This window comes from Nerophis ophidion, linkage group LG13, assembly GCF_033978795.1.
Source record: "Nerophis ophidion isolate RoL-2023_Sa linkage group LG13, RoL_Noph_v1.0, whole genome shotgun sequence".
Classification (NCBI taxonomy): Eukaryota; Metazoa; Chordata; class Actinopteri; order Syngnathiformes; family Syngnathidae; genus Nerophis; species Nerophis ophidion.
In genome coordinates, this window is record NC_084623.1 from 59705948 (window position 1) to 59718868 (window position 12921).

Below are 12921 nucleotides of genomic sequence, written 5' to 3' on the forward strand. Positions count from 1 at the left end.
AGTTACAGCTGAGCACGGCTAAGGTGGTGTGATGTTAGCGCTCTTGCCTCGCATCATGTACAGGCCACATTGGTCTGACTACGGTCCCTTTGAACAAATTCCAAAAACAGACTTTTCCTCTTGTAACCACAAATTCTTCATTTTGACTTTCTCTTCTCACTCAATGCAAAGACTCATCCAAACTTGTTAGTTGATGCCGTCACCTGATCGGCTGTTATCGTGTCACCTCCACTGATCAGTGATACAAACTGATATTGTTTTATCCCCCACCCCTAGTTTCATCTCTGTTGATTAATTGGCCTTACTGCAGACAAACCAAAATAATTTTTTGCCCTTAGTTGTTTTTGTTGTCACAGCGAAAATGCTGATCGTATAACCTGCCTAGTCAGGTCCGCTGAATAAGAGGCAAGCGCGCCAGGCAACGAGCTAAAAGCCTGAGCTCCAAGAAAAGCCTGTCAGCGTGCCAGAGAGTGAGGCTTACTCGTCACCAGCACAGATTTAGGGCTGAATGATCAATACGACTGATTTCTGTCATGTTGACAATTTGTGTGTCTGGTTTCTAGCCGCATGCCTTGCTGCAGAGAGTCAAGTCGTGTATATCGGACGAGGAGGAAGAGAAGCTCATGCAGATCACCAGCCTTCATTCACTCAATGCCTTCCTGCTGCCCATCAAAACTGTTGGTGTCCAGGTGAGACACTTTGGGTGGACGTCTCGTGTCGCTTGGGGTTGTGCTTCCGTTCTTTGAAGAGGCATGCCACCGTCAATATCAACTTTAAAGAACTATTTACAGTGGGGCAAAAACGAGCCTGGGATTGAACTCAGGACCAGTATATCCCATTACGTTTAGGACAGGGTGGTTCAATGTGCTGGGGATGAAAAAAAAGTAACCATGGTGACATCCCAAACTTTGTACACCTGCTCTTTTCTCACTCATTCGCTCCTTCTCTGTTTCACCGTAACAAGCTATGGAATTTGCATGCATGTTTGATGATTATGTTCTCCTAATGATGAGAAGGCTTGATTGAAATGGAACTGAAAATGTGACTGTCCGACTTGAGCTGTAGTGTTGTCCCACAGGGAGATTGCCGCTCTTACAGTTACGTGTGCGGCGTCACAAGCAAAGAATCTCCTCACTGGGAGTCCCTCATGTTCCTGGCCAGACTCATCCCTCGCATGTGCCATACCATCAACAGGTAACACGCCGCCGCACGTCTTCTGCGCTGGACCTTCTTTTTGTCGCTGGAACCTTTCAAATGTCCACTGCGGAGGATGCTGCTTCTCAGTAGGGTGATGTAGAGAATATTCCCCTGTTTCAGAGTGGTGTACGTGTTTGGCTCCCACATGAAGGAGCCGCCGACAGACATCACTCCTACCTTCCTGACCACAGGCGTTCTTGGCACGCTCAGGCAGGCCGACTTTGTGGCTCACTCCATCCTCCGAGAGTCTGGTGAGTGTCTGCGCTTCAAATGGCCTCAGTTCGCATTCAACAGGCACTTGTTGTTACGGTGTTGCTTTATTCCCAACGTGCATACAATTACACCACCATGCGTCACTTGTTTGCAGTTTGTCATTGCAGCATGTCCCAAAAGGAGTAGGAGGAAGCAGATCTTCCACACCCCTACTCCTTTTTTGGTTTCATTACAATTTCTAACTCATTTGTTACCATTCATTTTGTAACACGACAGTGAATAGATAAATACATCAGTAAATAAATATACTATCAATCAATCAATCAATGTTTACTTATATAGCCCTAAATCACTAGTGTCTCAAAGGGCTGCACAAACCACCACAACATCCTCGGTAGGCCCACATAAGGGCAAGGAAAACTCACACCCAGTGGGACATCGGTGACAATAATGACCCAGTGGGACGTCGGTGACAATGATGACTATGAGAACCTTAGAGAGGAGGAAAGCAATGGATGTCGAGCGGGTCTAACATGATACTGTGAAAGTTCAATCCACAATGGATCCAACACAGTCGCGAGAGTCCAGTCCAAAGCGGATCCAACACAGCAGCGAGAGTCCCGTTCACAGCGGAGCCAGCAGGAAACCATCCCAAGCGGAGGCGGATCAGCAGCGCAGAGATGTCCCCAGCCGATACACAGGCAAGCAGTACATGGCCACCGGATCGGACCGGACCCCCTCCACAAGGGAGAGTGGGACATAGAAGAAAAAGAAAAGAAACAGCAGATCAACTGGTCTAAAAAGGGAAACAGCAGATCAACTGGTCTAAAAAGGGAGTCTATTTAAAGGCTAGAGTATACAAATGAGTTTTAAGGTGGGACTTAAATGCTTCTACTGAGGTGGCATCTCGAACTGTTACCGGGAGGGCATTCCAGAGTACTGGAGCCCGAACGGAAAACGCTCTATAGCCCGCAGACTTTTTTTGGGCTTTGGGAATCACTAACAAGCCGGAGTCCTTTGAACGCAGATTTCTTGCCGGGACATATGGTACAATACAATCGGCAAGATAGGATGGAGCTAGACCGTGTAGTATTTTATACGTAAGTAGTAAAACCTTAAAGTCACATCTTAATACTAAAGCGTGAGTAAATTATTGAATACATAAATGACAAAGTTCTCTTCATGACATAAGATTATCATTTTTCATAAAGTTCAGGATATTTATTAGGATTCTTCTTTCTTTTTCTTAGTTTATTAATCCATTCCATCATTTAATTCTACATACTGATATACTAAAGGTTTTAAGTGTTGCACATGCATACAAATGTTCAAAGTTACATTTTCCATAAGGTTATACATCAGCTAAATAAATTTGGGCTGGGCAGCGATTAAAAATTTTAATCAAAGTTAATCGCACTATTTCTCCGATTAATCGCGATTAACTGCATTGTATACGCAAAGCCCAATAATGAATTCAAAAGTAGTGTGTAGTGCACCTTTATTGGAATATTCTCCCACATGAACAAAAGCGCCAAAACATTTGTTGTGCAAACACAATTTAAATCAGTCCTTGTTAAACAGTAGCAGTTAAATAGCATATTTGATGAAAATCAACTCAAAAAATGTAAATACAAACATTTAAGCTTATTGCCACTGCCAGGGTATTTAAGTTATCCTGTTTGTTATGGAAAATAAATATAATCTACATACAAATCTCTGAGCCAAAATCATAACATCTGAACAGGCAATTTCTGAGGTAACAGCAGAAACATTTTTTTTATCAGGGATCTTATGTTTAAAAAACCTATATTATAGGTAGTGGGCTGTTTTAGGGAATTTTTGAGCAAATTATCCGTAGTAGCAATATTAATAATGTTGTGTTTATTCTGCGTAGTGCACTTAAAATAATTATGACCATATCTAGGAATTGATAGGATGGGAATTTTCCGATTGTTTGCTTGGTGCTTTGATAAACTGAAGGCATCATATACATGGTACTATATTGTGATGTTATGAGCCTGGGAATAAAAAAACTACCCTACCCAGCATGCAACAGGAGTGAGGAGCATGTATAGGTTGTGTCGCCATGACGGCATCTTGTATGTTGTGATATGCACGCTCTGAAAGTAAACGTTAAGAACTCAGCCAACACTCCTGGTCTGCATTATTCATAAATAGACAGACAACACATATACTCCGCTGCTTCACAGGCCGCAGGATGTAGCCGGCAAAGTATTCCCATGCTAGCTAGCCGCTCTAGCAAGCACGCCTCATTCAGTCCAAAACGGCCCGATCTATCCACATCCAGAATTGTCTGGTGGTCGTAAGTGATCCCGGAGTGACCACGCTGTTAGCCAGCCAGGAAATTTGCAGAATTGTCCGGTATTTTTGCCAAATGTTCCATCTTTACCAAGAGCCCCTCGAAGCCGGGCGACGCCATCTTGTTAAGAAAAGGCGTTAACAAAATAAAAGCATGTAAAGAACATACGCAAATGTGCGATAAAATAATTGTCTGCGTTAATAGATTGATGAGTTAACTCGTAATTAACGCATTAATTTGCCCACTCCTCAAATAAATACATCAGTAATTAAATACGTAAATATCAAATAAAGTTGTCATGAATAAATAGTTAAGTTATTTATGGTTCACTTCATGGAATGAATAAGATGATCTATTTTTAATAAGGTTTAAGATATTTATTATGATTATTTTTTTTATACTTTTAACATTTTGAGTTTGAACAGTTTAAGTAGGACATTGTTTATTAATCCATTCCATAATTCAGTTCCACATAGTGATATTTTAAAGGTTTTAAGTGTTGCACTTGCATGCAAATGTTCAAAGTTACTTTTTCCTCCAAGGTTATATTTATCCTCTTGTTGAGAAGAATTGTTGCACATTCTTGGCCAGCAGGTTATACTTTGCTTTGGGCATCATTGGAGCAGTTGCACTAAATCATACAGTTTCAGTATTTTGGAGTCAATAAAGTGTCTCCATATATTTTGTAACAGTTAATGTAATTATTTCTGCCCAATACCTCAAATATGCTAACACTGGCGAACAGAAAAGAATAAGAAAGTTTTTTTTTATTAAGTACATATAAATATAATTCACTTCACTTCACTACTGTTATCTAGTATCATTATTTCGGTGTTACTGAGATCCAGAGTGTGTGTTTTTGTCAAAGCCTCTCTTTAAATGGCTGTGTAGTCAAAGTGTAGTTTGCCTCGGAGGAGCCAAGACTGGATGTGCTGCATATTTGCACCAGCAAGGGAAATGTCTCATAGCTGCACAGGCCAGCAAGTTATGCAGGTGGCACCTTCACGTGACTGTCAATTGTACATCTTTCATGTATCATCTACCTTGTCTACTCGTTGGTCCTGTGGGGGCGACAGACAGCTCCCCAAATATAAAGCGGCATATATATCATATTATTTATGGATTTTTTTTTAAACCTTTTGGTCTCCCCTCAACTTTGGCTACAGGGACCCAAAAGGATGTCAGTCATAAAAATGATAAAAAAGTCATATTTATTTATTCATTGCTTTTTGTAAATCTGTAGATCAACTTCAGCCCTTTTTGTTAAAGACAAGCCTGTTTTTATGGCAAAAATACAAAATAATTAAATGGAATATTTGATGTCAATTAATTGGAGCATTAAACAGATCAATAAATTATTGATTTTGATTTAATTTTTTGAGCAATGACCGTGACCCTGAGAGTGACAAGCAGTAGGAAATGGATCGATGAATGGACAGTAAAAAAATAAAAATACTAAAGTGTTAAAAATAAGTTACATTTAAAAAAACAAACAAAAAAAAAAACAACCTTTTAACTCTTGATTTTGTAGATCAAGTTCAGATCTACACGTTGATTATAAGTTTGCCTTGAACAGGTCAATAATTCATTGATTTTGATTAATTATTATTTTTTGAGGAATGCCTGTGACCCTGAGAGGGACAAGCGGTAGGAAGTGGATGGATGGATGGACGGACAGTTAAAAAATATAAATACTCAAAAGTGTTAAGTGATACATGTTTTAAAAAATGTAACACTTGATTTTGTAGCTCAAGTTGTGATCTACACCTCGATTACAAGTTTGTATTATATTTTGTTTCATGCCCTTTCCGTCAAAAAAACAAAACTGTTTAATGGCAAAATATACCCATTTTTTCCCCCAAAATGTTTCCAAAGTGGAATATTTGATGTCAATTAATTGGAGCCTTAAACAGGTCAATAATTCATTGTTTTTAATGCATTATTATTTTTTGAGCAATGATGGACAGTTAAAAAAAATACTAAAGTGTTAAAAATAAGTGATACATTTAAAGAAGAAACCTAACTCTGGATTATAGTAGATCAAGTTCTGATCTACACGTCGATTATAAGTTTGTATTATATTTTGTTTTATGCCCTTTCCGTCAAAATAAAAAAACTGTTTAATGGCAAACACACAAAATATGCCCATTTTTTCCCCAAAAAATATTCCAAAGTGGAATATTTGATGTCAATAATTTGTAGCCTTAAACAGGTCAATAATTCATTGATTTTAATTCATTAATATTTTTTCAACACTGGTCGTGACCCTTAGAGGGACAAGCGGTAGGAAATGGATGGATAGACAGTTAAAAAATAGAAATACTCAAAATTGTTAAAAAGTGATACATGTTTTAAAAAACTTAACACTTGATTTTGTAGCTCAAGTTCTGATCTACACGTCTATTATAAGTTTGTATTATATTTTGTTTTATTCTTCTCCCTCCCAAAAAATATTCCAAAGGGGAATATTTGATGTTGTAGCCTTAAACAGGTCAATAATTCATTGATTTTAATTCATTATTTGAGCAATGACCGCGACCCTGAGGGGGAAATGCGGTAGGAAATGGATGGATGGACAGTTAATAAATTAAAAATACTCAAGTGTTAAAAATAAGTGATATATGTTTTAAAAAAACTTAACACTTGATTTTGTAGATCAAGTTCAGATCTACACGTCGATTATAAGTTTGTATTATTTTTTGTTTTATGCCCTTCTTTAAAAAAAAACAAACATTCTTTATGGCAAACACAAAGTATGCCCATTTATTCCCAACACATATTTGGAAGTGTAATATTTGATGTGAAGTAATTGGAGCCTTGGTGCAGTGGAAGAGTGGCCGTGCGCAACCCGGGGGTCCCTGGTTCAATCCCCACCTAGTACCAACCTCGTCACTTCCGTTGTGTCCTTGAGCAAGACACTTCACCCTTGCTCCTGATGGGTGCTGGTTAGCGCCTTGCATGGCAGCTCCCTCCATCAGTGTTTGACTGTGTGTGTGAATGGAAAAATGTGGTAGTGTCAAAGCGCTTTGAGTACCTTGAAGGTAGAAAAGCGCTATACTGGTACAACCCATTTATCATTATAATTCATAACATTGAGTTTGATTCATTATTATATTTTGAGCAATGACAGTTTTAAAGAAAAAAAACATCCTGTTATAAGAGTCAACATTGCAACTTTGGATGTTTGCTCTTTTATTTAGTTTTTTTTTCTTTTTCATAGTGATTTTAGAATGTGCCTAAAATGGCCCCCGTGGTGCACTTTCAATACCTTTTTGCTTTTTGGACTGTGGTACTAACGCTGAAAGAGGAAGTGATTGAAAGTTGCTCAATGTGTTCATCTTCTCAGGCTACTCTGGAAAGATCAGCCAGATGCCCGTCATCTTGACCCCCCTGCACTTTGACCGTGACCCCCTGCAGAAGCAACCCTCCTGCAGACGCTCAGTAGTGGTGCGCACCTTCATCACCAGCGACTTCATGACCGGCATCCCCGCCACGCCAGGGAACCATATCCCAGAGGAGGTTAGGCCATGGGGATATCATGATACTAATGTTTTATATCCATAATTATTGGACACTCCTCCTCATTCAATGCAATGTTTGCTTTATTTCCATGACTATTTACATTGTAGATAGTCTCATCACAACTATGAACGAACACATGTGCAGTTATGTACTTGACAACAAAAGGCAAAATAAGTGAAAACATGTTTTATATTCTAGTTTCTTCAAAATAGTCACCCTTTGCTCTGATCACTGCTTTGCACACTCTTTGCATTCTCTCAATGAGCTTCAAGAGATAGTCACTTGAAATGCTTTTCACCTCACAGGTGTGCTTGAAGCCATGTAACTAGTCATGAAAATAAAGAAAAGCATTGAATGAGGAGAAGGTGTGTCCGAACTGAACTCACTGTGTGTGTAATATGTTATGTTATCGTGTTTGTGTGTGTGTACATCCAAACACGTGTGTGTGTGCGCACATATATATGTGTGTGTGCACACTTATATGTATGTGTGTGTGTGTATGTACTAGGTGTGTAACGGTACACAAAAATTTAGGTTCGGTACGTACCTCGGTTTAGAGGTCACGGTTCGGTTCATTTTGGGTACAGTAAGAAAACAACAAAATGTAAATGTTTTGGTTATTTATTTACCAAATTTGTACACAGAGCAAAATGAGTTAACGTTACGCTAAAAGCTAATTAGCCTTCACCTCAAGCCAGGACTGCGAGCGAGCTGAGCTTTGATTGATTGATTGATTGATACTTTTATTAGTAGATTGCACAGTACAGTACATATTCCGTACAATTGACCACTAAATGGTAACACCCCAATAAGTTTTTCAACTTGTTTAAGTCGGGGTCCACGGTAATCAATTCATGGTACAAATATATACTATCAACATAATACAGTCATCACACAAGTTAATCATCATAGTATATACATTGAATTATTTACAACCCGGGGGGTGGGATGAGGAGCTTTGGTTGATATCAGAACTTCAGTCATCAACAATTGCATCAACAGAGAAATGTGGACATTGAAACAGTGTAGGTCTGACTTAGTAGGATATGTACAGCCAGCAGAGAACATAGTGAGTTCACATAGCATAAGAACAAGTATATACACTAGAAGTACATTTGAGTTGTTTATAATCCGGGGAGATGGGATGTGAATGGAGGAGGGTATTAGTAAAGTGTTGAAGTTGCCTGGAGGTGTTGTTTTAGAGCGCTTTTGAAGGAATATAGAGATGCACTTACTTTTACACCTGTTGGGAGTGCATTCCACATTGATGTGGCATAGAAAGAGAATGAGTTAAGACCTTTGTTAGATGGGAATCTGGGTTTAACGTGGTTTGTGGAGCTCCCCCTGGTGTTGTGGTTATGGCGGTCATTTACGTTAAGGAAGTAGTTTGACATGTACTTCGGTATCAGGGAGGTGTAGCGGATTTTATAGACTAGGCTCAGTGCAAGTTGTTTTACTCTGTCCTCCACCCTGAGCCAGCCCACTTTGGAGAAGTGGGTTGGATTGAGGTGTGATCTGGGGTGGAGGTCTAAAAGTAACCGGACTAGCTTATTCTGGGATGTTTGGAGTCTAGATTTGAGGGTTTTGGAGCTGCAGTTTAAGTTTCTAGAAGGTCAATGGGCTCATAGTGATGTACTAGTAGTTGACTGGCAGGTGTTTTTAATCATTTGGGGAGAGTACGCTGCCTTATGCTCACCTGCTAAACACATATCTGCTCGACGCTGAAGCATTGACTACATGCGCTCTGAATACGCACTGCTGATTGGCTGTTATCGCTTCATATGTAACCAATCAGATGGTTGTGTGGGTGGGATGATGCTGGGTGCTGACGCAGAGGCAGAAGAAGCAAAGCAGCTTGTTAAGACTTTAGCTTTGAAACTCCGTCGATACACCCCCATACCGAACCGAAAACCCCGTATTGAAACGGTTCAATACAAATACACGTACCGTTAGACCCCTAGTGTGTATGTTTACACACACGTGTGTATCTACATATACACACATGTGTGTGTACGTATACACTGTCTGTATAGACAGACAGAGATTATTAAAAAATATGTATATTAGCGATATGTTTTAGAGATGTGTGTATGCGTGTGAGAGGCTTGTGTTGCGTTTGAGTGCTGCTGGGACAAAGTTGGTAGGTGAAAATGTGCCATGTGTTGTTTTTATTTGTCAACGTGATGTCTTCTTTTCATGTTTGTCTTTTGAAGGTGGTGCTAAAAATGGTCAATGAGATCAGGAAGATCCCTGGCATCTCCAGAGTCATGTTCGACCTGACCTCCAAGCCACCTGGCACCACAGAGTGGGAATAAAACATGCACACACACACACACACACACACACACACACACACACACACACACAGCGCACAAACAAGAGTTATCGGAGAAGGCAGGTGAACTTCCTTCCGTTTGCTCCTTTGTTTGGCTAACATTCCCTCAGACAAAGCAGCAGTGATGATGCAGTTCACTGTTTGGCCAGCAGGGTTTGGTTCACTCCTACAAATTGTTTCTTCTCACTTGTAATTCCCACAAGGTGTATAATCACTACGGAGCTGGGAACTTTTCAGGATTAGCCAGGAATACATGCTAAAGTTGCTAAATCAGCAGAAAGTCGGCCATTTTTAATTTTATTTTGCTACCCTACTGTCGTGCACTTCTTCTCACCTTGGTACCTTGGTACCTGTATACTGTGCTGCCAACATGGCTGCTTGTCCTCTATGGGGACACGTTTGGCTCTTTTTATGCAAACTGACAACATTTTTGCAAACAAAAAAGTTGATCGGAAATGAAAATAAGAGTTTGCAATTAGTCTTGTTTGTGTTTTTTGGAATTACAAATCATTTTTTGATTACAACCCAATTACAGTCTTGTGGGCGGAGCTTCCTGTTAACAATATGTTAGAAGCCTTTCATTGGTCAGGCTTGGTTGACCATATATGGGCGTGACTGATCACCTCCCCAAACACACTTGGAGCGATAATCCCCAAGACTATTTGGGGTTTATGAACTAGTTGTTGTCGATACCAGCTAGTTGTGGGCCGATACTAGCTAGTTGTGGTCGATACCAACTAGTTGTGATCGTTTTTAACTTTGTGGTCGATACCAACTAGTTGTGGGCCATACTAACTTGTTGTGGGCTGATACTAACCATTTGTGATCTTTGTAAACTATTCATTGGCCTTAATAAATAGTTTTAGTCCATACTAATGAGTTGTGGTTGATACAACTACTTTGAATAGATTTTAACCAGTTGTGGTTGATACCAACTAGTTGTAATAACTGCTATCTAGTTGTTTGATACCAACGAGGTGTGTGCCATACTAAATAGTTGTAGCTGATACTAATTAGTTGTGGACCATACTATATAGTTGGGGCTGATACTAACTAGTTGTGAACTATACCAATTAGTTGTGGCCAATATTAACAAGTTGTGGTCCTTACCAACTAGTTGTGGGGCCTTACCAACTCGTTGTGGTCGATAATTAGTTGTGTACCATTGTAGTTGTGGTCTATTAGTTGCGCGCCATGCAATACAAACTAGTTGTGGAGCATACCAACTAGTTGATGACAATACCAACTAGTTATGGGTTATTCAAACTATTTGCCGCAAATGTTAACTAGTTGTGGTCGATGCTAATTCAATTCGGGCGATACTAACTAAATGTGAGCCATACAAACTCACTGTGGGTGATACCAACAAGTTGTGGTTGATACAGATTAGTTGTACTTTATATTAACTAGTTGTGGGCTATACTAACTAGTTGAGGACCATGCTAACTAGTTGTGGTCAATTCAAATCACTTGCAGTTGAAATAAACTAGTTGTGGTCAATACAAATTCGTTGTGGGTGATTCTAACTAGTTGTAGGTGCTAATAACTAGTTGTGGACCATTCTCACAAATAAATGTTGAGTAGGCCCCGCCCACAAGATGAAAGTTGTCCTAACAAAAAGTGGTTGAAACCACCTAAACATGTGTTTTAATTAAAAATATATCTTTAAAGGTGCAATAGTTGTTTGCAAAGCCATGTTTGAGTCAGTCTGCATAAAAGAGCCACTTGAAGGACGAGCAAGTCACGTGTGACCAATCATGTTCAGTGTGAGAGGCCAAAAGTACTGTCGCCCCCTGGTGGCCAAAATGATTAATCACGTTTCATGTGCCTCTTTTTTTCTTCTCCTTCTCATGTATCATGTGTACGCTTACGGAATAAGAATTCTAGTAGTATTGACACAAACTGGACGTACTGTAACAGTCCTTGTCAATTGTGCTTATTATTGGAGGCTCCTGTGGCCTTCAGGAGCACATTTGTTACTTATTGACCCATAAAGTTGTGGCCGTATGAAATACAGTATGAGTATATGGAGCCATAAAGGTGTGGCCATATGAAATACAGTATGAGTATATGGACTCAAAAAGGTGTGGCCATATGAAATACAGTATGAGTATATGGACTCAAAAAGGTGTGGCCATATGAAATACAGTATAAGTATATTTTCTTCTGAGCTTCAATCCCGTCATGAAAAGCAAACAAAGTGTTTTTGTCCTCTGCCTTTTTTAAACCGGTCTATTTTTTTCTTTTTTTTTACTCTTGTTTTCCACGGTAACGGAAACGGAGCTGGATGAAACTTCAATCCCCACATGATTAAGTTATACAACTTTTATACAATTCCATCTTGTTTAGTGTGCCTGAAAGCCAAGCATGCAGTCTGAACAACAACATGATTTACAGTGGAGCTCCGCCCACACTCATTCAAGTACAGTCACATGACGTGGGGGCTGGTGGGTGGGAGGGGAAGACAGTGGTACAAATGTTACTATGGAAAGAGTTATTTTATTATTCTATGACTAATACGTTGTGACCTGTGGAGTAACTTCCAATAAACAAATCTAGATATCTTAGTGTGTGTGTGTATGGGTGTGTGTGTGTGTGTGTGTGTGTGCGGGCTTGTTTCAACATTCTCCAATAATGTGCACTCATGCAAAACGTTGCTACTTTGGAATAAAAACTCTGACAAATTGAGAATTTGAACAACTTAAGTTGCAGCAACACAAAACCTTTGAAGTTGCCCCCATTATCATTACAAATATTACATGGTTTTGTTTGTGCTTTCATGGTTTATAAGTTGCTGTAACTAAAGCAGGGGTCAGCAACCTTTTTGAAAGCAAGACCTACTTCTTGGGTACTGATTAATGCAAAGGGCTACCAGTTTGATACACACTTAAATAAATTGCCAGAAATAGACAATTTGCTCAATTTACCTTTTAATAAATAAATCTATATAAGTATATATATATAAAAAAAAATGGGTATTTTTGTCTGTCATTCCGTCGTACATTTTATTGCTTTTATGGAAGGTTTTTTGTAGAGAATAAATGATGAAAAAAACACTAAATTAAACGGTTTAAAAGAGGAGAAAACACGAAAAAAAAGAAAATTAAATTTTGAAACATAGTATAGCTTCAATTTCGACTCTTTAAAATTCAAAATTCAACCGAAAAAAATGAAGAGAAAAACTAGCTACTTCGAATCTTTTTGAAATAATTTAATTAAACAGTCTATGGAAAATCATTAGTAATTTTTCCTGAATTTTGATGACATGTTTTAAATAGGTTAAAATCCAATCTGCACTTTGTTAGAATATACAACAAATTGGACCAAGCTATAT

At 39.1% G+C, this 12921-nt stretch overlaps 1 protein-coding gene across 2 annotated transcripts in view; it reads left to right on the forward strand.

The window, feature by feature from the left end:
• The window catches only part of gmps (guanine monophosphate synthase), a 43604-nt gene extending 31450 nt beyond the window's left edge, over positions 1 to 12154 (forward strand). The window contains exons 12-17 of one of the 2 annotated variants that reach the window (XR_009809342.1): positions 564 to 689; positions 1079 to 1194; positions 1318 to 1448; positions 7077 to 7249; positions 9466 to 11627; positions 11716 to 12154. Coding sequence is in view for 1 of the 2 variants with exons in the window: in XM_061919318.1 (XP_061775302.1) it covers positions 564 to 689; positions 1079 to 1194; positions 1318 to 1448; positions 7077 to 7249; positions 9466 to 9567 (648 nt within the window). In the remaining variant the exon portion in view is untranslated. Of the gene's footprint in view, positions 1 to 563; positions 690 to 1078; positions 1195 to 1317; positions 1449 to 7076; positions 7250 to 9465 lie in introns of both variants that reach the window. The other variant, XM_061919318.1, reaches the window with a different exon arrangement.
• The last annotated feature ends 767 nt before the right edge of the window (positions 12155 to 12921 follow it).